Source organism: Carassius auratus, unplaced genomic scaffold, assembly GCF_003368295.1.
Source record: "Carassius auratus strain Wakin unplaced genomic scaffold, ASM336829v1 scaf_tig00023929, whole genome shotgun sequence".
In the NCBI taxonomy this organism is placed as follows: domain Eukaryota; kingdom Metazoa; phylum Chordata; class Actinopteri; order Cypriniformes; family Cyprinidae; genus Carassius; species Carassius auratus.
In genome coordinates this window covers 11,171-38,956 of record NW_020525302.1, presented here as the reverse complement: position 1 = coordinate 38,956, position 27,786 = coordinate 11,171, and the positions used below count along the sequence as shown (strand labels likewise).

At 38.9% G+C, this 27,786-nt stretch overlaps 1 protein-coding gene across 1 annotated transcript in view; it reads left to right on the top strand.

Moving 5' to 3' along the window:
- LOC113078018 (contactin-4-like) overlaps positions 1-27,471 on the top strand; it is a 50,499-nt gene extending 23,028 nt beyond the window's left edge. Inside the window, exons 5-12 of the mRNA XM_026250298.1 lie at positions 6,952-7,047; positions 11,171-11,374; positions 11,473-11,575; positions 11,729-11,913; positions 13,679-13,818; positions 24,130-24,259; positions 25,847-25,997; positions 27,441-27,471. Of these exons, the coding sequence (XP_026106083.1) occupies positions 6,952-7,047; positions 11,171-11,374; positions 11,473-11,575; positions 11,729-11,913; positions 13,679-13,818; positions 24,130-24,259; positions 25,847-25,997; positions 27,441-27,471 (1,040 nt within the window). The remainder of the gene's footprint in view (positions 1-6,951; positions 7,048-11,170; positions 11,375-11,472; positions 11,576-11,728; positions 11,914-13,678; positions 13,819-24,129; positions 24,260-25,846; positions 25,998-27,440) is intronic.
- The last annotated feature ends 315 nt before the right edge of the window (positions 27,472-27,786 follow it).

Below are 27,786 nucleotides of genomic sequence, written 5' to 3'. Positions count from 1 at the left end.
TCACCATTTTTGAGATTCATACACTAATTCTTCAGGTCTTTGTGTAGCTAAGCATTCTGGGTAACAAAGAGGTTCATGAAAAAAGTAATTTCAAAAGAATAGACAAAAATGTATATGATATAAATTTGCAGGATCCTATGTGTTGCAACACATTTGCTATAGTCACTTGCAGTAAATTAATAGCATAGACTATACTCCAGATAAAACCAGTTCAACAGATTGTTACATGACAGAATTTTTAACATCAGCAAGTAACCCACATCACCTGATGATGTTTTTAAATTCTCACTTTTTTCGCCGTAACAAATATAGTTACAGCAGTTAACAAAAAGTAACATTGAAAAGACTCATACTGCCTATGTACTGATCACCATAATGGTGACGTCAAACTAAACTATTATTTTCAATAAACCATCAACACCTCTGTTAATCTGTATAAGAACTTTTTTATATTTATGACAGAAATAGTCAATCTTGTTTATAATAAATTAAATTGGTAATACTGTTTTTGAAGTTATTTACGCTGGAGTTTGACAACTAACAAAGGTTGGGTTTTCACTTTCAACCAGCATTTGACTTCTGAGCCCCATCTAGCATGGAAAGCTTTATAAGAATGTTAGAGGATGTTCTAACATGGTTATCAATGTTCTAACAATGTTATCAATACACATTTTTAGAATGTCTTTGGAGAATGTTATCCTACCTTTTAATAGAACGTTCTGGGAACTAAAATAAAACTTGCCGCTGAAAACATTCCCAGAACATGAAAAATTTGTAGCTGGGAAAGGGATATTTAATGGTAAACTTTTTTGGTAAACTATTTAATGTTTTGTATCATTAAAGGTGCCATAGAATGCATTGATACAATATTTTAAATTGTTATCTCATGTCCCCAGAGTGTGTAGTTTTATCTCAAAATACCCCACAGATATTTTTTTAGTCAAAATGCTGTGTTTTTTTGTGTTTAAAATGAGCTGCTGCTTCTGCTTCCCTTTTCAGAAGAATGAGGAGCTTTAAGAGCTCATGCTCATGGGCATACTGGTGTTGTAGTTTAACTAGTAGTGACCATGTTATACTGACCTCACATTGCTTTTAACTACCAAAATCCTATTTACGATCATTGTGGTAGCACATGAAGGAAGCATTAGTGAAAACAGGCAGAGACAATGGTAGCTTAGCAGCATTAGCCTTACAGAGAGCCAAGAAGCTCTTTTGGGAAAAAAAATTATGATGTATGATGCTTATTTTGTCTGTAGTCTGGATGTTTGCACAACAAGCGTTGGTATCAATCCCTCTTTCAGAAGCAATCATTGCACAACTCCAGCGCTGAACTGACCCTCATTTGTGAGGCAGTCCAGTGTAAGATGGTTGCACAAACATATAAGAGTTTTCCATTTATTGAAAATTTAATTTAACCACCATGTCATGAGCGGTCTGTGGAAACTCCTATGTTCGTCGTTGCATCCCACCACACAACACTTTTAATGGTTCTGGCACTGACATTGTATCTCCAGCAGCTACAGCAAGAAAACAGTAATGCAGACCGCTGCTTCTAACTCAGGGCTGTGTTTATGCTAATAGGGCAGAGAGCATCACAAATGGGTAGGACTTTCCCTAAGTATGACGTTGTAGTATTGACAAACCCGGAACTGCTTGTGTGGAGAGACTGTTTATGACTTATTGGAACTATAAAACAATGAGTGAATGGATTTTCACCATCATAGGCTGGTTGTTTTCACACACTGCGGCCACACAATTGTGTTCAAACACCTTATAAAAGTGATTTTTGCATCTTGCACCTTTAAGAGTTTGTGGTGAAAAGGCAAGGCTATTGCATTTGAGCCAGCATTTGAATGTCAAAAGTAGATGTTTACTTGAGAAATGGACATTTTTAGACTTATAAATCTAAGACCAAACCATTAAAGTGTTAAATCACTAAAGCTGCAGTGTATTTCCACTGCTACCCTGGAGAGAATCTTCTGTGTGGTCCACTATAGCTCATGGACTCAACCCTATATATTTTTGGTGACTGGAGACAGCAGAGTACAATCTGTGAAGGTCTTAAGCTTCTCCAGGGTGCAGATATAAATTCTAGTTGTTTCAAAATATTGTTTGCAAGTCTAACCTTCAGAATGACTCCAAGAATTATACTAAATTTATTTTGGAAATGGTGCCAACTTGAGTGACATTGAAGCAAATTAAATTTAAATAGGATTTACTTAAATTTACTTTACTTTAAATTAACTTCAATTTCACAAATTGTACAAATAAAACAATGTCTGTAAAACAATACTCTGTTTTGTTCACACTGATAAGAAAATAATAATAATATAAGTAATAAAATAAGTTTTACTCAGAAATTGGTAATAAACCTATAAAACATATAAAAATAACAGATAACATACTGAATTCCATCTGATATTTTTAAGTAAAAAGACTGAAACAGTATTTTCTTGTAAAATTAAAATTTTGTGTGTGTATGTTTGTTTATTTATTTTTCATAATGTTCATATGTCTTGATCCCTAAAAATAATTATTTAAATTAATAATTTATTTATTTGTTATTATTATAACTATTATTATTTTTAATTTGTTTAGACAAAATGTTATTTTTTTTATATTGTCCATTCTTCTGTTATTAGCCATAACATGAAAATAATTATTTTAATATCAGTACATCTTCAGTTACCGAAACTGTTTAACAAACAGTAGTGCATTAAATGAGATGCCTACATAATAATCAAATGAGATATTTCTCCTGCTTCATATTTTCCAGTATGCCTAGGGCAGTGCTGGTTTAATCTGAAAATTATGGCTCCAAACAATGGACTCAAGTACTATGTTCCCAAATTTGCTTATTTTATCGAAGGATAAGTAGAGTTATTATATTGAGTTATTATATTCAGTTAAAACTTCTCAGGCCATGTCCCCACATACACAGGTATTTTTCCTTCTTCCGTTTTTTTTTTTTTTTTTAGTTCACACGAAAAAGAAAACGCAAGCTATAAAGCACTGTCAGGAGCATGCCAAACCAACAGAGGCGATATAATCTCAATTGTAATGCCATGTAGGCCAAACAGAAGCCTGAAAAAGTTTCCAGTAGGCATAGATAACAGCACAGGCTCTGACATCACAAGCCAAAAACGTTCCCTGTCTACACGATAACACTGCAACCAGAGTTTTTGAAAATGCATTTGCTTGTGGACAAATGGCTAAACTGCGTAAAAAGAGCTCCGGTTTTAAAAAAAATAACTGTGAAATACTGTGAAACCAAAACAAGGTTAGGTACTGCTCCCCTAACATCATGCTCCATGTCGGGTGCCTGCACAAGGAAGTCCTCTCATTTTTGGTGCTGGAGCAGTCCACTGCCGATGTGCTCACTCATGCCTGTGGCTCACTCAACATTCTCCTCACTTGGCTTGGAAGAGCAATGAGGTCCTACGGTGGAGTGAATACTGTTTCCATCACTGCCTGGCCCAAAATTTTCCATCTACCAGGTCTCAGATCCATATTTGTTTTACCAGTGTGGAGAGCCCCATGCCAAAACCTGCATACCTCCACAAAACCGGGCATTCCAAGACATCTTCAGTAAGCGGGCCACCTCCAAATTACCACCGCATAGGCCATGGGACTGTGCAATCAACCTACTGCCTGGAGCTGAACTCCTGAAAGGTAAAGTGTATCCACTGTCCATCCTGGAGCAAGCTGCCATGGAGGAATATATCAAGAAGGCTTTCCGTCAGTCCTTCCATCTCGCCAGCTGTGAAAAGGATGGAGGCTTATGACCAGGCACTGAGTACAGGACCCTGAATTCACAGACGGTTAAGTATCCATATCCATTACCTCTAGTTCTGGCTGTCCTCGAGGAACTTCCTGGAGCTTACAGCTTACATCTTCTCCTAACTGGACCTGCGAAGTGCACACAACCTCATTTGAATCTGCCCTGGAGATTAATGGAAGATGCCCATCTACTGGCCACTATGAGTATAGGGTGAGGCAATATGGGCTAGCCAACTAACTGTTTGTCTTCCAGGGATTCATGAATGAGATGTTCTGGGAGTTTTTCCACTGATTAATTGTCTACATCGACATCCTCATCTACTCACAGAACCTGGCCGAGCATCGCCACTATGTGGAGCTGGTCCTTCAGAAACAGAGAATACCACCTATACCTCAAGCTGGAGAAGAGTTCCACCAGGCTACTATCCAGTCCCTAGGTATGTCATCTCCCCTCAAGGAATACAGATGGACAACAAGTTCAAAGTAATTTGTGACTGGCCCTTACTTTCATCAGTGAAAGAATTAAAGTGCTTTCAAGGTTTTGTCAACTTCTATCGCGGTTTCATCCATTCCTTCACCATGATCACTGCAAAACTCACCTCTATGTTCCACAATAGACCCTAGACTCTCTCCTGGCCTCCAGAGGCCCAAAGAAGCTTTTTTAACCCCGATCCTCAGAAGCTGTTCATCGTAAAGGTTGACGCATCAACTGTAGGTGTCGGAGCGGTGCCGTCTCAATATAGCAGAGAGCCACCTAAGTTACATCCCTGTGCATAATACTCCCGCAAGCTATCCCCGGCGTAACAAAACTATGTCATCAGAAACCATGAGTTGTTGCACTGGAGGAGTGGAGACAATACCTGGAGGGAGCCATCCATCCTTTCCAGCTCATTACGAACCACCACTATCTAGAGTGCTTACGAGATGCTAAACCTATGAATCCTCGACAGGCCCATTGGGCGTTCTTCTTCACTCGCTCTGAGACCCAGAATTCCCATGCTGATGCTCTTTCCCGTCTTCACCAACCCTTGCAAGACCACACAGCACCAGAAACCATTCTCCCTGTAGCCCTGATCTTAAGTCCCATTGAATGGTATCTTGATAAGGACATTCGACAAGCCACACTCACAGAACCTGCTTGGTCGGGAGGTCCAGAAGGTAAAATGTATGTTCCATCAACTCTCCGCCTTACCTTTCTAGATTTGCTCCATTTGTCTCCAGGCTCTGGACATCCGGGCGGCAAGCATACCCTCTCGCTTCTCCAAAGCAGGTACTGGTGGCTGAACATTGTACAGAATGTCTCCCAATTTGTCAAGGGTTCTTTAGTCTGCGCCATATCAAAAACAAGTCATCATCTTCCTCATGGTTAACTGGTTCTACTAACCTTGCCGACCCTGGTCCCACATCGGAGTCGACTATATCACTGACCTGCAAAGGTCCGACTTCTACACCTGCATCCTGGTCATGGTCGATTGATTCCCCAAAAGCCTCTAAACTGATTCCACTCCCTGGACTACCTACCTCCATATAAACAAGTCTTTGTACTTGTACATACTTTACACCTGAGTTCGGATTCCCAACTCTTGACACCACATAATCAAATCCAGTATTAACCCACCTTCACTCCAACTTTGTCTGGTCTTGAAGTTGCCACCACAGACTTATCTGACTCACCTACAGTTGGATACTCACCTGCTGATACCGATCTTCATCTCTTGCTATCCACGTACTAAGAAACCTATGAATAGGTTAAAGAGCCTATTAGATTTAATAGTATAATTTGATAATTTGAATGTTGAAGTAGTATGTTGGTACACTTAACCTCTTGGCTTTTTCAAATTCATTGTTATGGTATTATCATGGAGATGCTAGAATAAGCATTTTCCATCACCCTGTCTTTTACAAGTCACAAATTCATTACTGTAGATACAATACAGTTTTCAGTCCCTGCAGCTTCACAAGGGCTTATGGTGTTTACTTTGCTGAGAGCAATGAATAGAACACAATGTATAGTTAATAACCGAGAAGCCCATTAAAAGCAGTGGAGTGTGTCTTTCTCTTGATGAATGTTTTATATGTACAGTATCTGAAGAGCAGATGATTTTATTGCATATGTATAGCAGAGAGTTGTCGTACTATTTATTTTGGCCTTACAGACATGTCTTGTAAGGACTCTATAATGATAATGTGAACTGAAAAATTTGTCGACTGAACATTCTGGAAGAAAACTTTTCTTGATGTGGGTAGTTCGGTGGAACTTGTGTGGGTATAAAAAAATTTTTTACATACAGAGAAAATACAGAGAAATGCTTTAAAGCCTGATCATACCCTGCTTTGTGGATGGTGTCGAAACAGTTTGTGTCATTGAGGGGTGTAGGGATTGTGGTGTTTTAAGTGGATGTGTTGTTTATGCATATTCTGTTTGAATTTGTCGTCCTCTAGACACAATCCCCTCGCTGAATTTAGTGCAGATGAGGCAAACACAACCTCCATCTTTGTTCCCTTCACAGAATAAAGTGTAAGATGCTCACAAATTAAAGAATAAAGCTATAAAATACTTTATTTGTTGGTTTATTTTTCATTATCTTTATCTTCATTGGTTTTTAAAACAATGAAGAATAAAAGTGGAGTTTAGTTGTTTATTCTGAACTTCATAATTTACACAAATAGAAAAATTCTCTGATCATTTGCACTCATTCTAAATCTTTATGATGTGCTTTATTCTGTTGAATACAAAAGCATAATTTAAGACTGGAATAGAGTACACAACTTTTGTCCCAACATTTGTTGATGGCAAAAAAAGGAGTTGAAGCCATTGTGATCATTTATGAGACTTAGAAGAACTAATGTCATTTGACATCACTGGCAAACCTGAGTTTAGGCAAACCTGAATGAGATTTAAGAGCTGTAGGACAAAAGTATCTGTAGATAAATTCAGTTTTGTATGAATTGATTTTGTTGGATATAGATTGCAAACTTCATTGTTTTCTATTTGTTTGAAACAGTATACAATATCATTAAATGTAACTGTTATTAAAGTAAAATGTACTCAGTCCATCAAACAAGCCATTGATATTAATGAGGGTATAAACTCAGTCTAGATTACATTGTTATATATTACCAATATTGATTATTTCTTTCTTTTCTGTCTGACATTTGTTTTTCTAATAGATCTGGAGGAGTTTAAAACCAAGAGGAGAAGTCCAGTGAGTGTCAGAGAGGGGCAAGGTGTGGTTCTCCTCTGTGGCCCTCCTGCACATATGGGAGGTGAGGTGTTTTATTGTCTATTTGCTGGCCAACTGATTTTGATAAGTTTGATACATTTTTGACTCTACTAAAACATAAAAATAAAACCCTCTCCAATATTTTGAATTTGTACTCCAATACCTAGTTCTACCACTCTGTGTCAATCCTACATACAGCACCTTTATTGGTCATTGGATATGGCCAATGTATTGACAAAATGTACCACATGGCTCTTCAGAATGCTTAATTCCGATTAGTAAGTTATGTGATTTTTCAGTGTAGACTTCACTCTTGAATGACCACTATATTGAAAGTGAAAGAAAGTGACATGACATGTGGCCAAGTACGATGACCCATACTCAGATTTAATGCTCTGCCATCCAAAGTGCACACACTCATTGAAAACACACACTGTGAACACACACCCAGAGCAGTGGGCTTTTTGCTGCAGTGCCCAGGGAGCCGTTAGGGGTTTGGTGCCTTGCTCAAGGGCTCCTAAATCATGGTATTGAAGGTGGGAGAAATTTACTCACTCCACCTACAATCTCTGCCGGTACAAGACTCAAACCCGCAACCTTAGGGTTACTGGTCCGACTCTCTAACCATTAGGCCACAACTTCCCCCACAAGGGGGAATTTAAATTAAATAAAACGCAATGCAATACAATGCAATGACATATTGCAACAGGCAACCAATTTTATACATAGGTGTGCTACTATTATACAATATTAATGTATTTTGTATTATTTACAATTATTTACTTATTTTCAAACATTACAAAATTTCTAAACAAATTAATATTTTATGCCTATTTAATTAAGTGGATATGTAATTAACTTCTCTTACATTATTGCTAAATAAAACCCTTTGTGGTTATAAGGCCTGGTACACCAGTTTATTTTATGATAATAACTGACTGACTGTACAACACCCCTATATGTATGATATAATTCTACGTAATGATAGAAAATGTATGCAACACAGGACATATAGTATCAATTTATATTTGGTCTTTATTAGAACAACAAAAGTCATAATTCAACATGTTTAACAATATTCTAATTCATGATCTTTATGTTTTGCCTCGTAGTTATCATATGTGCATATGTTACCTGTTTAGAGAGACTTTTCTCTAGGCCAGCAATTATGGTCCTCTGTAATAAGCTCACAGTATAAAGGCTTTTCAACCTCACTGCCCATATAACAGTATAAACAAATATGACCTCCTTTCCCACTGCTGATTTAGTGCTCTTAAGTTTCCCACTACAGAGCACAAGTTAAATTTCATGCATGGCAAACTTTTTTTGTATTTGCTCTTTGATGTTAATTCAATGAGTGACCACACTTAAGAAACCCTAAACAGACTGATTAATATAACCTTTTTACAGTATGTTGTCACTTAGATTGTAGACATTTTTTATGAACAGAACATGTTATACTCAGTAAAGAACTGGGCACTTTCAAAAGGTCCACAGGAAAGGTCATTACATGGACGTGCAAAATAAGGGCAACAGAGTTGATTTACTGAAATGTGAGGCAGCTTATAAGCAGTGTAATTTCCCTATAAGAAAATTTGTTTAAGATGTCAAATGTAGGGTAATGTTTTCAATGCATTAAAAACACACAACATGCTTTGAATGTTTAAGTATAAAAGTGGTTCCCTATCTGTCAAGTCACTACAATTAATGTTTTGATGACATATGGGGTTCACTTAGGTGGCCCAATCCTCTCTGTCTTTAAGACAATGGAATTTTGTTAGTGGATTTTGCATACCTGAGCCACTCCCCATGCATTTTCTTTAGAACCGAGTGGATGATAGTGCTTGATCTCCACAAAGCCCCTTACTCATCTGACTGGAAGCAGCTGTTCCTGGTTGGCATCGAGGTGCAAACAGCTGTGTCCCTGTCAGCAAAGATTCCCCTGGGCAATTCAACTGATCATCTTTTTGATGCTATTCTGTCTGTGTTCTCTTGTTCTTTGGTTGACAGTCACGATCACGATCCAACACATTGAAGCTGCGTTCGTAAATGACTCATGCGTTTATTCAGAGTGTATGAGCATGGGTTCGATGCAATCTCAGCTCTCTCTTCTAAGGTAGAGAGGCACCCTCTGTTTCTACCCATTTTTCTGGTTTCCCTGTCATGAGGAGGAGATCACCAGCTAGAGCTCTGGGAGATCTGAGGGGCACAGTAAGAGCTTCTCCACCGGGCACATCCCCACGGACCTCTATCCTCCTGTAGCGAATGTCCTGAGTGATTTTGCGGACCAGTCTTACAACGGTCCCAGCATTTGTTTTAATGCGCTGCCAGAGGATCGGATGTCGATTGTGGTGGGGTTATTGTCCTTGCAAACCTTTCTCTGGGGCTCCACAACATATGGCACCCACATCAAGATCTCTGGGACCTCCACGTGTGGTTCCTGGATGGGATGCGGCAGACTTAAGTGATCTGCCACCGGGGATGGTAAATACTATCTTTCAGGCTAGAGCTCTCTCAACGAGGCAAGCCTATGCTCTGAAGTGGAGTCTGTTCTTGAACTGCTGTTCTTCTCACAGTGAAGGCCCCTGAAGATCAGAGTAAGGCTTTCTTTCCTGCAAGAAATTTTGGAGTGTTGGCTTTCACTCTCCACCTTGAAAGTGTATGTGCAGTGAATGATGCAGTGGACGACCAGTCCCTGGGAAAGCACAATGAAATTACTTGGGCCAGCCTACTCTGGCTCTGGCCTCTTGCCCAGTAAACCTTCTCACACAGACACTGTGCAAGGTCAGGAAGGACGAGGAACATGTCTAGCTGGTTGCACCGTACTGGCCCACCTGGACCTGGTTTTTGGAACTTATGGTCCTCGTGACAGCCCCACCCTGATGCATCCCTCTGAGGAAGGACCTCCTTTCTCAAGGGCATGTCAACATACTGTATGGCATTCACATCCAGATCTCTGGGACCTCCACATGTGGCTTCTGGACGGGATGTGGGAGACTTATCTGCCACCGGGCAGGTAAATACAATCACTCAGTCTAGAGCTCCCTCGACAAGGTAAGCCTATGCTCTGAAGTGGAGTCTGTTCATGAACTGGTGTTCTTCTCACAAAGAAGGCCCCTGAAGATCAGAGTAGTGTTTTCTTTGCTGCAAGAAATTTTGGAGTCTAGGCTCTCACTCTCCACCTTGAAAGTGTATGTGCAGTGAACGATGCAGTGCATGGCCAGTCCCTAGGAAAGCACAATCATATAACAGGATCATGACGGGTGCAAGAAGGTTAAATCTATCTAGGCCACCCCTGGTGCCTTCATGGGTACTCTCTAATGTCCTGGCTGGCCTTCAGAGGGATCTGTTTGAGCTGCTGGACTCGGTCTGATAAGACAGTACTCCTGACCAGTGAGTAGTGAGTGCTGTCACTTCTCATCAAAAAGCTGACTGAAATGAGAAGTAGTTAGCACATCTGTGCTACATTAGTGTTGTGCTTTACTGTCCCCTGCTGTCTTGATTACTGTGTTTAGTGTTGGACTGAACACATCAGACCTTTTTGCTTTAATGGAGCCAAACCTTTTAAAACTTACTGAAGGCTAAAATCACATGTTTTTTTGTGGATCCATCAGAGAAAAAAAAGAAGGAAATAACCTGAATTCTTGGGCAAAGATTAGATCTTTTTGTACTGATGGACTAAAGTTTTATTTTTCCAGTCTTTTTCTTGTATTAAAATCACTAAAATCTTCAATCTGTCAATTATTTAAAATAGTTTTAAATGTTTACTCATATATATATATATATATATTATTGCAATTAAGATAAGAGTTTTTAAGATAAAAGCTTTTGTTTGGATGGATGGATGAAGGTAGACGAATATATGATGATTAGATGGATAACTGTAGGATAGATAGATAGATAGATAGATAGATAGATAGATAGATAGATAGATAGATAGATAGATAGATAGATAGATAGATATTAGAGATTTAACAAATGGAACCTTTTAGAAAAGAGTTACAAATTTACCAACTATGGAAGCCATGCTCAAGGTTGTGTGGTTCTGTTTACTCACATCGCTGGGTTTCTGAAATGGATGAGTATTAAATTCACCAAGTTTTTTCTTTTTTAATTCAAAGCATGTGGTACAATACAGCAAGTTTCACCTCTTGTCTTTTCAACAGAGTTGACCTTTTCCTGGATCTTCAATGAATATCCCTCATTCGTGAAGCAAGACATGAGGCGTTTTGTGTCACAGAAAACAGGCAACCTGTACATCGCTAAAGTAGAGCCCTCAGACGTGGGAAACTATACCTGTGTCGTGACTAACACTGTGACCCAAAGTAGAGTCCAGGGACCTCCTACATCACTCGTACTCCGCAATGATGGTGATGATCTTACTATATTCAGCTCATATAAATGACTCATTTGTGGTTTTAAATGTAGGGGTTTAATAGGGAATAATCACAATTTTTCTGTGTTTCAGGCATTATGGGAGAATATGAGCCCAAAATTGAGGTCCAATTTCCAGAAGTTTTGGCTGTTGCCAAAGGGTTGACAGTCAAACTGGAGTGTTTCGCTTTGGGAAAGTAAATATTACAACTGATACTTGAGCCTGCTTATACAGTATCACATGCTTACAATTACTTAGACACTTTTCTTTTACAGTTTATACTATAGACTATTATTATTTAGAGGGAAACATAGCTTATTAAACGATCAACTTTACATTTTGCTTTCAGTCCAGTACCTGCGATCACCTGGAGAAGACCAGATGAAGTACCTTTTCCCAGAAAGGTGGATGTTGGCAAATCCAGTGGCGTGTTGGAGATCCCTTATTTCCAACAGGAAGATGCAGGACAATATGAATGCACAGCTGAGAACTCCAGAGGCAAAAACACAGTGAAGGGGCGTCTCTCCTTCTATGGTAGGGCAGAAATATTTCAGAGATTAAATATACTTTTCTATTGAAGGAAAAATTTAAATTTAAATTTAAATTTTTTGTTTTATATTTTAACATTTCAGGCTTTTTTCTAGCTATTCATAGAGTTTACATCTTGACTGAATTGTGATATACAGTATTACCTCAGAATCGCAAGGAAAAAAGTCTGAATTGTGAGATATCTCAGAATTGTGAGAAATAAACACAGAAATACAAAATGTAAACTCCAAATTTTGGGAAGAAAGCAATATGTTTTAGGCAAAATGTTACAACAACATTTATGTTTATTTCATGGTGGAAAAAAAAAACTTGAATTGTGAGATACAAATTCAGAATTCTGAGAAAAAAGTCAAGATATAAAATCAGAATTGACCATTTTCTTTTAAAGAAACAAAGTTTATATTGTGAGATATAACCTCAGAATTTAAAAAAAAGCTTCCGTTTTTATTTTTAATCCATGGTAGGAATAAATACATTTGAGTTATTATTTTATTATTTTATTTTACTTCAACCTAAAATAAACAAAAATGAGAAAAGTTGTCTTGGCAACTAGCTGAACAAAAACATTTAATTTGTTTTATATTATATCAAAAGTAATGGTTTTTTAAATGGTTTTAGTTTTAGTTAATCATAATATTATTGGTTAAAGCTGTTGCTTTTCTTTGCGATGTAAAAAAATGGTGAACACCGCTTTCATTTTATAGAAAAGAGCAGATTCTACACACTTTCCATAATCTGACAAACACACAATCAATATGCACCTTTAAGCTTTTATGAATGCTTATATAGTTTATCTCTGATCAATATTGTATGTTTAATTGTAACCCCATGATGTTTTATAACCAGGATGTCAGATTTTCATGAGAACCCCTGTATGTTGTAATTATTTGTCATTGCAATTATTTGTCAGGTAAAAATCCATAATCTCCCATAGACTGTATTGTCCATCTATCTCTGCCGTTGGAGCTATGGAATAATCAATATGGGTCACTGCTGTTTATAACATAATGTCTGAAGTCAAAATTATTAGCTCCAGCAGTGTGACTGATACCTATAAAGCATTCTACTTTGTCTATGCTTGAACGGTGTGATTTATTCTCCTTTCTCTTTCATCTTATAAGAAAAGTTAAACCTATGCAAGTCACACCGACCTTCAACAAACCCACAAGAATCATTCTCATTTTAATATGTTTTCAAGGCATTTTTTAAAAATCATCTTAGCTAGTATAAATATTTAATCAAGGTTAAAACTGTAACATTTACACTTTTTCTAGCACCGTTTTCTCTTTGCATGTTTGGAAAGGGTGTGTGTTGTTCCTCAAAGTAAATATTATAAATATAAAAAATAATAAATATTAAATATTAAAGCAATATACCAAAGACAGGTTAAAAATCCATACTTCCACATTTCTTCTAAATTTGTTCCACATTTAGTGAGAGCTGAGTAGTGTAATATCCTCAGCTCAGTGTGAATGAAGTTTACTAAATGTCCTTATAACTTATTCATATAGTATTATGCTTTTTTTTTCTTCATTCTAATCCTTAATGTGATTGATTAATAACTGGATTTGTTCATTAATTGGCTCATAAACTGCTTGGTTGGTTTACTGATTCCTAACAGGGGCTAATCAATAACCAACTCTAAGTCTGTCTGTGATTCAGGGAGCTGTTGAAAATTCATTTTTATCAGCAGCGCTTTGTGAGGTGCTGATATCTCGCTGTGTGTTGTGTGTTTATTGATGGATCTCAGCATCCCCTCATCTGGTGGAGAAGCCTCAGGATGTGCAGAAAGCCATTGATGAATCTCTGCTGTGGGAGTGTAAGGCAAGCGCCAAGCCCAAACCGTCCTACAGGTGGCTGAAGAACGGAGAGCCGCTCGAGTCCTTTGAGGTGGGAGATGCGGTTCGCTTTATCTTTAGTGCCCCTTAAGGGCAAGTTAGCAATTTAGGGAGACTAGAAGGAAATGGAAATCTAAATCTCAAGTCTTAATCTTTTCTCATCTTTTTCAATAACACAAAATAAATTATACTTAATTTCAGCATTTTTCTTCTCCTGATTAAGTCCCATTGAAAGAATGCTGGAAATGGGAACTAAAGCTTACATTTTGTCAACAATGTCAATTATTTAATAATTTAAATACTTAATTATTTAAGTATACCAGTTTAGTATACTAAAAGTACAATTGCAGGGTATTTTTATTTAGTGCATACAGTAAATATGTCATGTAAATATGTAAATGTATTTCAAATACATTTTCAACCGTTTTAAAAAGTATTATCTTTCTATTTTTAGGATTCTGCATGTGTATTCCAAAGCTCTGGTTTAGGTTTGTCTCAGTTGTTGTAAGGTTCTGACTAGTTCTGTGCTGTATTAATGTCATGTACAACAGAGCTTATTTTCATTCTGAAAGATAGTGAACACGATCTTGGCGTGTGAAACTGCACTCTTAATGAGCTGAGGTGTTACCATTTTGTAAATGTCACCATCGGCTACTTCAGCGTTTGATCAATCTTCGGACCAAAGGTCATCCATGTAGTCAGAGGAATAGAAGAAGGGTGTCGTTTGTTAGTTGATGATTACAATAAACAGAAAAAAACTATCCACCATATTTTACCTTAATAAGTCTCTGTTATGTATGGTTTCCATGAAGAAGGGAATTGAGACGTCATGTTTAATGACAGACGAATTGGGATATCACTTTCGATAGACCAATATACTTTGAGTGTAAACTAAACGAGCCAATGCACATTGGCATGAAATTATTGCATCCAGCTGCAGCTGATCACAGCGTGAGTATAAGAAGGCAGCAGTTGCAATGCATACCATGTTTTCGCTGTCGAGCCAAGCCGGTGACCCATCTGCTCAGCAGTAGTACAGCATCCACGGGGTTTACCATACGTAAGCAAGACATTCCCTTTCAGTCGGTCACTCTCGACGTCACATTGGATGACCCAGATGAATTGGGATTCTGACCAAAGCTCCATGGATGCTGCCCTTTCCAGTGACCTATACAAGCCACCTGTGCCTCTTTTGGTGTAGGCCAGGGCTCGCAACAAGAAATTCCATTCACCATTGTAGAAACACTAACTATTCAGTGAGATTGGATAACACTGGGAAAAGGTACCCTTTCCACTTGGATCAGGAATGCTGCGGAAGCTCCATCTTTCCTGAAGGAGGTCTCGGGAGAAAATACACATATGAACATCTGTTTAGGTGAATATGGTAATTGTAACCCTCTTGGAAATGCCAGGGAAACACATGGTCTGAGGCTATACTGTGGACACATATGGGATCCACTTAGGTCTCACATATGGGACCCAGCCTTCTACCAGTTCTCAAGGATTCAGCAAGTGAAGGCCTGGTGCCGGACACTCCGCCACACCTGGCTGCTGAGGGGATGGAGGAGCTTGACAGTTCGGACACTCTGGAGTAGTTTTAACAAGCCGACACAAGCCAGGGCTTTTTAGTTGCCACTACCCATTTGAGGTGAGAATACAGGAGGATACCGGGTCCACATGAAGACTATAGAATCTAGCGAATGTGTTGAGGATCGATTTCTTGAAAAATTCTTAAATAATTAATAATTAATGCTTTCAGTTAAATCTCCCTATCTGACACGTTTTACAGTTGCTAATGATTTTTGTAGTCAGCAAAAAGCAGCGTCACACACAGATCAAACATGAGCGATCATGTTTACATTAACAGTCATAGCTGTCCCTTCAGAAAACTAGTGCACGTCTCTAGTCCTCCTGTGTATTATATGTAGCTGTTGTTGTAATCCCTAAATATAACAATTAATTTTTTTAATAACCCAATAAATTCATTAAATAATTGTTATTATTGTTTGGGATTTAAGAAAAGTCTGGATCTGTCCTAAATTTAAGAAGTTATTTACAATGATTTTTAAGAAGATTATTTTCAAGAATTTGGATTCTTCTTAAGAAAAAAGATAAGAACATTCTTAAGATTTTTTGGGGAATACAAAATATTCTTATTATTTTCTTAAGTCAGAAAATAAGAAGAAATGGCAGTTAAGAAGAATTTTATTCTTTAGAATGCTTCGTGAATCTGGCCCCAGGTTTGTTTAAGTACCGGTGGTACCGAGTACCCAGTTAACCCGGTTCTTGACACATACAGCGCTATGATTTCCGTGAAGCAGAAAAAGCGGACGGAATCTCAAAATCCAGACAGAAAATGAAACTTACATTTTATTATGGACAGTCACAGAATTTGTCATAACCTTCCGACTCCAAATGAGGAGGTGGCAGATTATTTGCGACACGTGACGGGAGCGCAGACCATCTGTCAGTTGATGTACACAATGGTATGCAATGTGCTGTCCTTTTGGATCTGCAGGTGCTTGCCTCATAAGCAACCTTTGAGATGGTCCAAGGCAAGGCATACTTCTAACAACTCTAGGCAATTGATAGTCCAGTGCACATGGGGGCCCATCCATACCCCCAACACTGCGTGTCCATTGTACGTGGCCCCCCAGCCAGTGGTGGAGACATCCGTGTAAATCATGCCTGGAGACCTGTTCCAGAGGCACTCCTGCCTGGGGGAACGTAAGATCTGCCCACGGGGTAAAGGTTTGGGGACAGGCCAGTGTAACTTCGACCCGTTGAGTGCCACGCTTCCACGCCCACCTAGGGAGTTGGCCATAAAGCCAGCGCTGAAGCGGTGTCATGCAATAGCCCTAGCGGTGTTAGTGCCACTGCAGCTGCCATATGCCCCAGAAAACTCTGAAATAGTTTCATTTAATTCAAGTAGGTAAACACTGACTGTGCTCCTCTGTGAGGCGTGCTAGCTGTTTGACTGAATCCAACTCCATACTGAGAAAAGAGATCCTCTGCATTGAGGAAAGTTTGCTTTTTCCCAGTTGACCTGAAGACCCAACAGGCTGAGGTGCCAGAGCACCAGGTCCCTGTGCTCACACAACTGATCCCGAGACTGTGAAAGTATAAGCCAATCATAGAGATAGTTGAGGATGTGAACACCCTGCTCTCTGAGGGGAACAAGAGCCACCTCCGTGACTTTCATGAAGACACAGGGAAACAGGGACAGCACGAAGGGCAGGACCTTATACAGATATGCCAGTCCTTCGAATGCAAACCGCAGAAATGGTGCTGAAGGATCGACACATGAAAGCATGCGTCCTTCAGGTTGATTGCTGCAAACCGATCTTGGGGATGGATGCACCCGAAGATGCTTTTGTTTTTGAACAGTAACCAATAAAGGGCCCAGTTCAAGACTCTCAGTTCCAATATTAGTCGTAACCGAAGCCTTTCTTGGGTACAATGAAGTAGGGGCTGTAAAACCTTGTCCTCATATTGGCTTGGGGGGCCGGCTCTTTCACCTCCTTTGCTGGTAGAAATGCGTTCTCCGCACGCAAGATGGGAGCATTGACTGCCTTCCCTGTTGTGTAGCAGATGCCACTGAACTTGGGGAATGCCGGGTGCAGAAGACACTGAGACTGGGTGGGTAGCACTAGCCAGGCACCCAGAAACCATGCAAGCAGGACCAATAGAACCACCGGTGTACACGCAGTAAGGCAGCGAGGTGGAATGCGGGGACCCAACTCGGGCAGCTTGTGAGCAGACCAAAGAAGGGTCTGAGTGTGCAGTGCAACTTACCTTGTTCCACAGGTTGGCAGAGGGTGCCTGAGTAGAGGCTTTGTTGACACTCTTGAACCGCCTGCTGCTGACAGCTGGCAAAGGGTGAGAATGAGTGAGGTCCAGTGTTGGGCCATCCGCAACTCTCCGTGCCCTCCTTGGACCCGGAGATAGAGATAACCATTCTCACATCAAGATTTTCCAGATTTTCCACCCAGCACTCATCCGGTGGAGGGAGAGGTGCCTTCACCATCCCCCAAATAGCAGCTTCCTCCCTCACTGTGGCCGGCGGACAGGTTGAGGCAGCGGTTGCCCACCGGGGCAGGGTGTGACCAACCTTCCACAGTCTGCTTCTGTGCAGCCGAGAGCTGCTTGGCCATATCGACCAGACACAGACACTTTTGGCATTCCTGGACCACCATAGTGGACATCGCACAGCCCAGAGACAATGCAGTAACCTTTGTTACTCATTGCGTGAGGTCAGTAGTAGTACGGAGTTCTCTGAGAACTTCTTGGTCGTGACCACCCTAATGCACCTTTCAGTGGCTTGACCTGGTGCACCTGCAGTAAAGCTGTAGCGTGTAAGGCAGAGGCAGCTTCTCCACAGGCCGTATAGGCATCACCGGACAGGCCATGCGAGTACCTACAGACACTGGAGGGGAAGCACGGTTCGTCCCCCATGTACCCCCTCACTGCACCACCATCAAGGGTAGTGAGGGAGGAGGAACCCCCCAGCCAGTTTCTGGCATTAAAAAATGCTGTCCATGACCTGGTTAGCTCATCATGAACTTCCGGGAAGAAAGGCACCAGGGCTGTTATGCTCTTTGAAGTAGGCCCAGCACTTTCCATTGGCTTCTCAACTGGATCGGAGCTGCTAAAGGAGTGGTGGGAACCCAAGGGTTGATTCCCTGAGGGGTTTGCCACCGCTGTAATCCTCAAACCACACATGCTACTGCTGGAAATAGCCCTTACCTGGCAGCTGCCAGGATGAGCACTAGATCGCGGCAGAGGCAACAGAGCTCCACCCCCTGGAGGAAAGGTAGCCTGGCTCTCAGCTCAGAGATGGTCATCTTCCTATAATGGGAACATGACTCATCCGCGAATGCCACCTCAGTGTGTTTAATGCCCAGACACGTTAGGCAACGAGCCGGCCCCAGGTGAAATAGCATCTTTAAAAGAAGATCCGTCATTTTTACAAAGACACACCAGCTCTTTTAAAGAAATTGCTCTCTCAGGGGAATGCTCTTTTAGTGCTTAGGCACACATGGGACTGGCCGCTTGTAGCTCGACATGGGTGTAGTGCAGCCTGAAGTGCACAACCCGCTTGACTTGGAATGAGTACTGCTGATGCCCATATCACCAACACCAGAAGCTTCCGAGAGTACACTGAACTCGTAGTCACTTGAAGACACTAAATGGAGTAGAACAATGTTGTTCGCTCAGCTCCGAGGTGAAAAGCTGGTATGCATTGCACCTGTTGCCTTATAGTCACACTGTGATCTGCTGCAGCAGGACCTCAAGAGTGACCGACTGAAAGGGAACTGAATAGGCCACATAACAGAGCACATCACAGAAGCTCCATATGGTCACTGTTAGAAAGTAACCCTAAGTACTAACGCTAGTAATTTAATTATAGTTTTCAGTATTTTTATTTTTCAAATGTAATAGTCTATTTTTTCAGCAGTGGTAAAGCCTGACAGAATTATGTCCCATTGTATGCTGCGTAAGCAAGCTGAGGCAGTAATCAAATATGCCCTTCTAGATTTACATCTCTCTCTCAAGTAATAATAATTTCTTACATTTATATAGCACTTTTCTGGACACTCAAAGCACTTTACATAGAACGGGTGGAATCTCCTCAACCACCACCAGTATCATTGGTATCATAAAATTTGCATTGAGAAGTCTGATTCATTGTAGCAAATTGGCAATATGTATGATTCATTTCAGTGATCCCATTTGATTCATTTGAGTTATTGCCCAATAGTGTTTATATAAAATGTATCTTTGCATGTTCTGGTTATAAATTATGCAGTTTTAAAATTGAATTAGCTATATTTAGTATTAAAGTTTTTGTTTCCATTTGGTTTGGTTCATTTTGTGGGATTTAAGCTAAAGAAACAGTTTTGGAGACGTTATTGCCTTTTAAAGTAAGTTGCACCTGTATGTTTACTGCATACACAGAAAACAGCTACCCTGGGTGTTACTAAGATTACTGTTGAGTGAAATAAATTGTCTTAAAGGCACTTTAGTTGTACTGAAATTGAACACAACTGTGATTTGCCTGTGGGCACGAGGCCACAGGCTGAATAGACATTTCAGAAAAAATACAAGCATGTTTTTTTTTTCCTCCCACGAACTAAATAGATCAGTCACAATATTGCAAACCATAGAAGTGAAAAGTCTATAGTAAACTGGCAGAGTAATACAAACAGTGAAATGTTCAGTGCTATTATCAGCAATGCCATTCTTATTAATTATCATGAGTGCACTAAAACTAACTGTTGTGTAATCTGTATATATTCTATGTACTTTTAAATTATATATTTTAGGGCTGTCACTAATGAGTAATTAAACTACCAAATTTTGCTACAAATTTGATTGCAACATATAATCATTGTTGTTGATAGTGTTCATCGCCTGTTTTTTTTTTATGTCATTTACCATACATTTCTGCCATATGTACATCAATTTGACATTTTGACACCACTGATAAGCTACTACTAAATATATTGCAGAAACTTAATTTTCTGTAAAGCTGTTTTGCAATGATTTGTATTTTGAAAAGCTTTAATATCTACTAAACAACATTTACTTCAGATATCCACTTAATCTTTAATGTTTGGACATTTCTTTATAATAGAAATCAGTGGTGGCTCCTGCCAATTCTCTCAGAGTTGGCAAATGTTTGCATGATAAATGAGGATAGGTCACCCATTCAATTGATAAATTAACGGCTACTTAAAGATGTAAAGGGAACTGAACTACTATAGTATTAATTAAAAAGAAACTGACATAAACAATCAATCTCTTGCTCTCCTTATGTTTCTATATGTGTTAATAATTCAGCAGCAAATGAAGACTGAAGCCAGGATGTGGTTTTTCCAAAAAAACTCTTTACTTCGATTTCAGTTTAATAAGAAATAATTGAAGTCACATATATCACTGTTTACGCAACTCACTTATATTACACTGCTCTTTTGTATTAAACTGCTCACTTATATTACATTTCTCCCTTACATTGCACTGCTCCCGACTATCCATATGCATCTTTGCTCTTTTGTGTTTTTTACCTTCTCCGAGAGATGATGCATTTCGGTGACACCTGTAGTTGTCCATGCAATGTCCAATACGCTCTCGCAATGGAACAAAATGCAGTGGTAAATGAGCAGAATAAAGTGTCAGCTACTTCACAGCCTGCTAGCCTTTTTTCTCTGCTCATACCAAATCCTCAAAAATCCTCATTTATACGACTTCCCTCCCTTTGTAGATACTTGTTTGATGCTTAAATTTGGTTTTGGTGGTCCTAATTTTTTAGTTGCCAATTTATCCTTGTAGCTACCATGAATGAATGGTATTTCTTTCAATCACACAATAGAATTAATCTGCGCTGAGGTAACTTTCGATGTGATGTCGATTAGTGATGTTCGATTCGCGCAATTTAACCAGTTCTTCTAAGTGAACCAGTTGAACCAGGTCACCAAATCGTACTGAATCATTTGAAACTGCTTGCATCTCCAATAAACTTTAATCTAGAAATTACTTAAACTGTTAACTTTTTTAATATGACTGACACCCCCTCAGAATAAGAATAAACCAATATCCCAGAGTAATTCATTTACTCAAACAGTACACTGACCGAACCGCTGTGAAGACCGAACTGAAAATGAACACTGAACAGAGCCAGATGATGAAAGAACACGCCCACTGCTGGAGCGATTCTCGTTCTCGAGTCAAGAACCGATTGCATCGGTTTTCGGATCACCAGTACACTGAACTGAGAACCATTTCTGTCGGACACGTCCGATTTGAGAACCGATGAGCTGATTCTTGTTCTCGAGTCAAAAACCGGTTGCATGGTTTTCGGATCACCAGTACACTGAACCGAAAACCATTTATTTCGGACGCGTCCGATTTGAGAACCGATGAAGTGATTATAGTGCGCATGCGTACAATTTTTCAAGTATTTTGTTAAACATTGGAAAGTGTGATAAAATAACTATATATATTTTTTGCTTGTTTTTTTTTTTAAGATGGTTTATTGAATCGAACCGTCCAAAAGAACCGGTTTGCGGAAAAGAATCGAACTTTCAATCACTAATGTCGATCAAGTTCAGCTGACAACTGAATTTGCATAGCCGTCTCTCCGGTTTTTTTTTTGTTGTTTGTTTGTTTGTTTGTTTTTTTCACATTTGATAAATATATTAAAGAAGTTTTTCATTTTTTCATTTTGTTAAAATGTAAAATATTGATAAATATATATACAAAAGGATTGTATATAACGTCTCTGTTCCGTACGTAACCCTTGTTCCCTGATGGAGGGAACGGAGACGTTATGTCGACCCCATTTGTCGGTCGACATAACTCGTAGTGACCGACAGATAGGGAACGTCTCTGTTACGTACGTAACCCTCGTTATATGATGGAGGGAACGGAGACGTTATGTCCCCATGCCACAACCTTAAACCATTCGCTGTTGCCGGGACACGTTCTCAGCTCCTCAGCGTAAAACCTAATGAGTGGATGCACCTGTCGCCCTATTTATACCCGTTGGCACGGGGAGTGGCTCAGGTATGTTAATCCACTAGCCAATTTTCATTGGCGTTTTCTCTTAAATTCAGAGATGATTGGCCGACCAAGTGAGACCCCATTTGTCGGTCGACATAACTCGTAGTGACCGACAGATAGGGAACCCAGTACTCTAATTTAATAAAAAAATTGTGACATCCCTAATATATTTAAAAGTTACCAGTTCACAGTTTCCCAGTTTTTTATTTTCTCCCTGGTACTACTACATCAAATCATCCTCTGCTTGTATAGATGTTTACCTCAGCAACAATATCACACATGCCAAGCCAGTACCCATAATGTTGGGGCAATCTTTGCCATGTCTATTCAGGTGGGCAACTTAATCAGTCTGGTGCAGCACAGCCCACTCAAATGGTGCTCTCCCATAGAGGGGGAAAGTGCTGATTTCAGTGGAATGTCACCCCTAATTAATTACCCCCATAAAGCTGATTTATGCCACCATTTGTCTTTGCTGCTAGAGGCTTTACTGATCTTCTCTAGTTTACCTCTGTCAACACAGCACACATATGAAGTGGTCTGTTTATAATATCGGTTAGACTGTCATGCTCCATGTCGGGGCGAATCATGTGGCCAGAGAGTTACACCAGCTGCATTGGAACAAAGAATTCAAGTGGCATAAACCAAATGCCATCAGACGCCGAAGTGTCCACATGCAGAGAGTGAATGCAGATATTTAAGCCCTTTAAAGCTCAGTTAATTCAACCTGGATGTACCATTCAAATTTTTCACACTCAAGTGAGTGCAATGGTAGCATTACAGGGGCTTTTAGAGTAAGTGTTTGGCCAGGATAAAAAATTATAGACCGCCCATCAGCAGCAATCCACTGATACTTTGGGATTAGATTTATCCTCCGTTCTGCTCCCTTCACATCTGTCATTTTATTATTTTATAGCAGCCACTTTCCATGAATATTGTATACTTTGGTGGTGTCCCATTCCTTTTATTTTTTTCAATTTTGTTGTTGTGATGAAATATCTAACATTATCTAACAACTAGCATTGAGAAGTAGGATTCAGTCAAGTAAATGATTTTGTACGGATGATTCATTTCCATTTTATTTTTTTACATTGCCAAAAATCCATGCTGTGCATTTTACATAATCCTTTGCAATTTCTGAGAAATAAATAAATAAAAATATAAATAAAGATTTAGTTAAATAACACTGTCTATAAATGAGTAACTTTTAAAGTTAAATAAGTTTTTTGTGTGTATTTTTTTCCCCTAGTTTCTTTGTTGTATTTGTTTAATCTCAAACAGCCTCGAAAATATTATTATTATTGTTATTAATATTTTTATTATTAAAAGCTACATTATAATGATAGCTACTGTTGTGGTCCGATTTGATTGTTTATTTTTAAATTAATTCTCTTAATTAACAATCTTGAAAAAACATTTTGGAGAGTTCTGTCTTTGCCACTAACATACCTTCTGTAGTTTTCAACATGAAACGTATGTGTCCACTGTTCAAAATGATAATAATGTATCATAATTAATGCTATTGCTCGCCGCAAAGCTCTGAAAAAAGTAATGACTATGAATGTCTCTGAAAAAATAGCAAGGATATATTTGCATTATTTATAGAAATCTCCAGTTTGTTTTCCTTGATCAAAGCTATTAAAAGAGTTTTATGTGATTTTATGTTATTTTGTGGACAGATTTGCATATTTCATGTTTAAATGTGTGCTATCTACGTATATGCAGAAAATAGGAAAACATTACATTACATATATTGAGGATTTCTCAGTTAAGCTGAATTGTGGGATTGTTGTTATGTTTCCAGGACAGAATCCAGGTGGTAAACGGGGCGTTATCCATCAGCAGTCTGACCCTGTCAGATACTGGGATGTACCAGTGTATCGCTGAAAACCGGCATGGCCGAGTGTTTGCCAACGCTGAACTCAAAGTCATTGGTAAGGAATAACTAAATTCATAGTTACTAAAGACAAAGCCACTCATATTCTGAAATATATAGCCAATATGCAGTTGGCCAGATGCAGGTTGTTGACAAATTTGAACTTTTAGTGCAGCAGTGCTGTATAGCAGTACTTGGGTTTTATTTTCATCATAATCTCATACCAACCACATTGTCAGCAAACGCTAGCACTTATTAGTCTTACTACACCCTTTTACACTGCATTTAAAAACAGTTGACCCGCTATTATGAGAAGCAGAATAACTTCCGACAGGATCAATGATCAAACCCATCTCGGCGCTGAAGATTAAAGGAGTTGACGTTCAAGGCCATTTTATCATGCGGCAGATGAGAAAAGTGCTCTGTTCCCTAGTCCTGTCATTTGTCAGCACAGTGGGTGCTTTGATGCTGTCAGCGCTGAGTGCAGATGGATGCCAAACAGGCAGGAAAGTCTAGTATGCTGAAATTGCTGCCTGGGGGAGATGTGAGGTAGACAGTCTTCACACTTTAGAGCCTTTAGATTTGTGCTGGCTGGCTTGACTCGGTTTGACTTAGTAGTGTGTGGGGGATAGTGTGAGCTCTTGAGTGTGCTCTTAAGTGAGGATATCGCATTAAAAACATCCTCCTCACATGCCTCTGGAAAGTGAGACGATGATGAGATTTAGCAAAGAGGGAAACTGATGGAGATATATCAGGTTGAAAGGTTGTTTGGAAGAAAATGAGTCTGTGACATGACATGACACAATTGTGTTGTCTTATTTATTAATTTATAAAATAAAAAAAAATGTAATTTATTCTATTCACTATCCTTCAAAAGTTTGGGGTCAGTATGCTTTATTCAGCAAGGAGGCATTCAATTGATCAAAAGTGACAGTAAAGACATGTACATTGTTGTCTATTTTATATTCTGTCTATTCATTAAAGAATCCAAAAAATTATAATAATAATAATAATCAGTGTTACTCTTTTTAACACTGATAAACATCAGATCAGCATATAAGAATGATCATGTGATGATGAAGACTGGAGTATTATGCTGATAATTTGCTTTGCATAAAATATATTCACATAGAAAACAGTTATTTTAAACTGTAATTATTTTTCACAGTATTACTGTTTTAACTGTATTTTTATCTAATAAATGTAGCCTTGGAGAGCAGAAGAGACTTGTTTCAAAATTATTAATAATTAAACTAATCGAACCCAAACTTTTAAATGGCAATGTATATTAAAAATGCAATTCAAACATCAGTTACTTGCATAAACATCTTCTATGATGAGCATTAATTCATTTCTGAATTAAAATTATTACTATGTAAAAAATTATTTGATGATGTAATGAAAGAAAAAAGGAAGAATTCAATTTTGATAAGACATTAACAAATTATTTAATGTTATCATGTATTTATATTTATATTATTTATTCCACATTTTGTATTCTATGTCTGTTGTGTATTTTTTTTTTATCTTATATCTTATGCAATGACATTTTACATGTTACAAGGACTTCCCAAATACCTTCAGAAGTCAGTCAATCTATCTTTCTGTTCGTTTTGTAAGATGCTTGTTTTTCTCTTCACATCAGCAGTGGCACCAGATTTCTCCAGTAGTGTGCTAAAGGCACAGACACTAGCTCGGCAGGGTGGAGATGTTTTGATTGAGTGCAGGCCCCGCATGTCTCCGCGCGGGATGATCTCCTGGAGGAAGGGCAAAGAGGCTCTGCGAGAGAGCCACAGGTAATTTTACCAACACATTTCCCTTTGTCTGCCTAGAACCTGATTATTAAAGTGATACAGACAGAGCAATAAGATCCAGGTAAGGCAGAGGGTTGTTACTGATCAAAGCTCTGATTATTTACATCAAAACATCAACAACAACAGCCACTGCATTTGCATTTTCTTGATCTAGAAAAAACCTTTTCAGGTCACAGAATAGCATCAAAAGCCCTTGAACAATCAACCAACCACTGATTACTGAATTTGTGGTTTCATAAACTTTTTGTAATTAGTAGCAATATAAAAATTTGAAGAGTAATTATTATTATTTTTTTTTTTTGCATAAACATAAAATTGTCATATTTATATAGTTTTTGGTGGTTGGTTTAAAAAGCCTCTTATGCAAAAATTATTAAAACACAAAACAGATTTTTTAAAATCCTTTTTACAAGATTCTGTCTATTTTAGTGCATTTAGCTCATAATATAAATAAGTGGGTAAGCAGGTAAGCAAAAGTGGTCTGTAGGTAAGCAAAGAAAGCAATATACCCATTTAAGTCATTAACCTAAAATAAATTAATATAAAAATAAAATAAAATAAAATAAAAATAAAAATAACAGTAACATTTTACTTAAAGCCTTTATCTATAATACATTATAAACATTTAATTGCATTTATTATGGCTTGTAATGCACCTTATAATGCATTTTACAATTTCATGAATAATTGTAACCACAATTAATACATTATCAAACTTATCAATTCACTGTTACATTATGCATTTTAAATTCAGTTATAATTATTTAGAAAATTATGTAAGTATTGTTTAATGGGGGCTTCTCCCTGCAAATAAAGGGAACAGAGACTTTATTTTGAATTTCATACGGGGTCTCACTTGGGAGGCCAATCATCTCTGAGTTTAAGAGAAAACACCAATGAAAATTGGATAGTGGATTTAATGTATTTAATGAGCCATTCCCCGTGCCCACGGGTATAAATAGGCGACAGGTGCATCCACTCATTCAGGTTTTATGCTGAGGAGCTGAGAACATGTCCTGGCAACAGCGAATGGTTCAAGGTTGTGGCATGGGGACATAACGTCTCCATTCCCTCCATCAGGGAACGAGGGTTGCGTACGTAACCGAGACATTCCCTATCTGTCAGTCACTACGAGTTATGTTGAACGACATATGGGGTCCATTGGAAAACGCCACAACCTGAACACCATCACAACCCTGTGGTGCTGCAATTGTCGACAAGCTGTGGCGTGCCAAAAAAGCTATGCTTAAGGTCGTAACCTTACCAAAGCCCCAGCGCAAATTCACTGACCTTGGTACCGAGGGGCCAAAGGGTGAGTACATCGCTGCTGGAGAAGGCCACACTGCTGTTCCGCCCACAAAAGGTTAGTGGAAGGGATCTCAACCTTCGGTGAAAGATTGCTTCAAATCTTCCCTATTTGTTCAGCTTGGCAAAACGATGGGGAAGTGAGCCTTAGGAAAAGGTGGCAACGGAGACCACATCCTACCTGTATCTAGTCGATGTGGAGATACTGATATGGACTGACCCAGGGGGCAGTACTACATATGGAAAGGGTCTTTGAGGCAGGTCCTACCTTAGAGTAGGGATGAAACAGCTGCCAGAAGAGACAGCAGTCTGTCAAGGGAAGACACAGGTTTACCAAAAGGGAAACCTCACCGTGGAAGAATACACATATGGGATTACATGTAGGGAATCAAGCCATATGGACACCTATACCAGTACAGGGGCTGACCGGAACTCTGGGCATGCTTACACCAGTACTGGGCCTGGC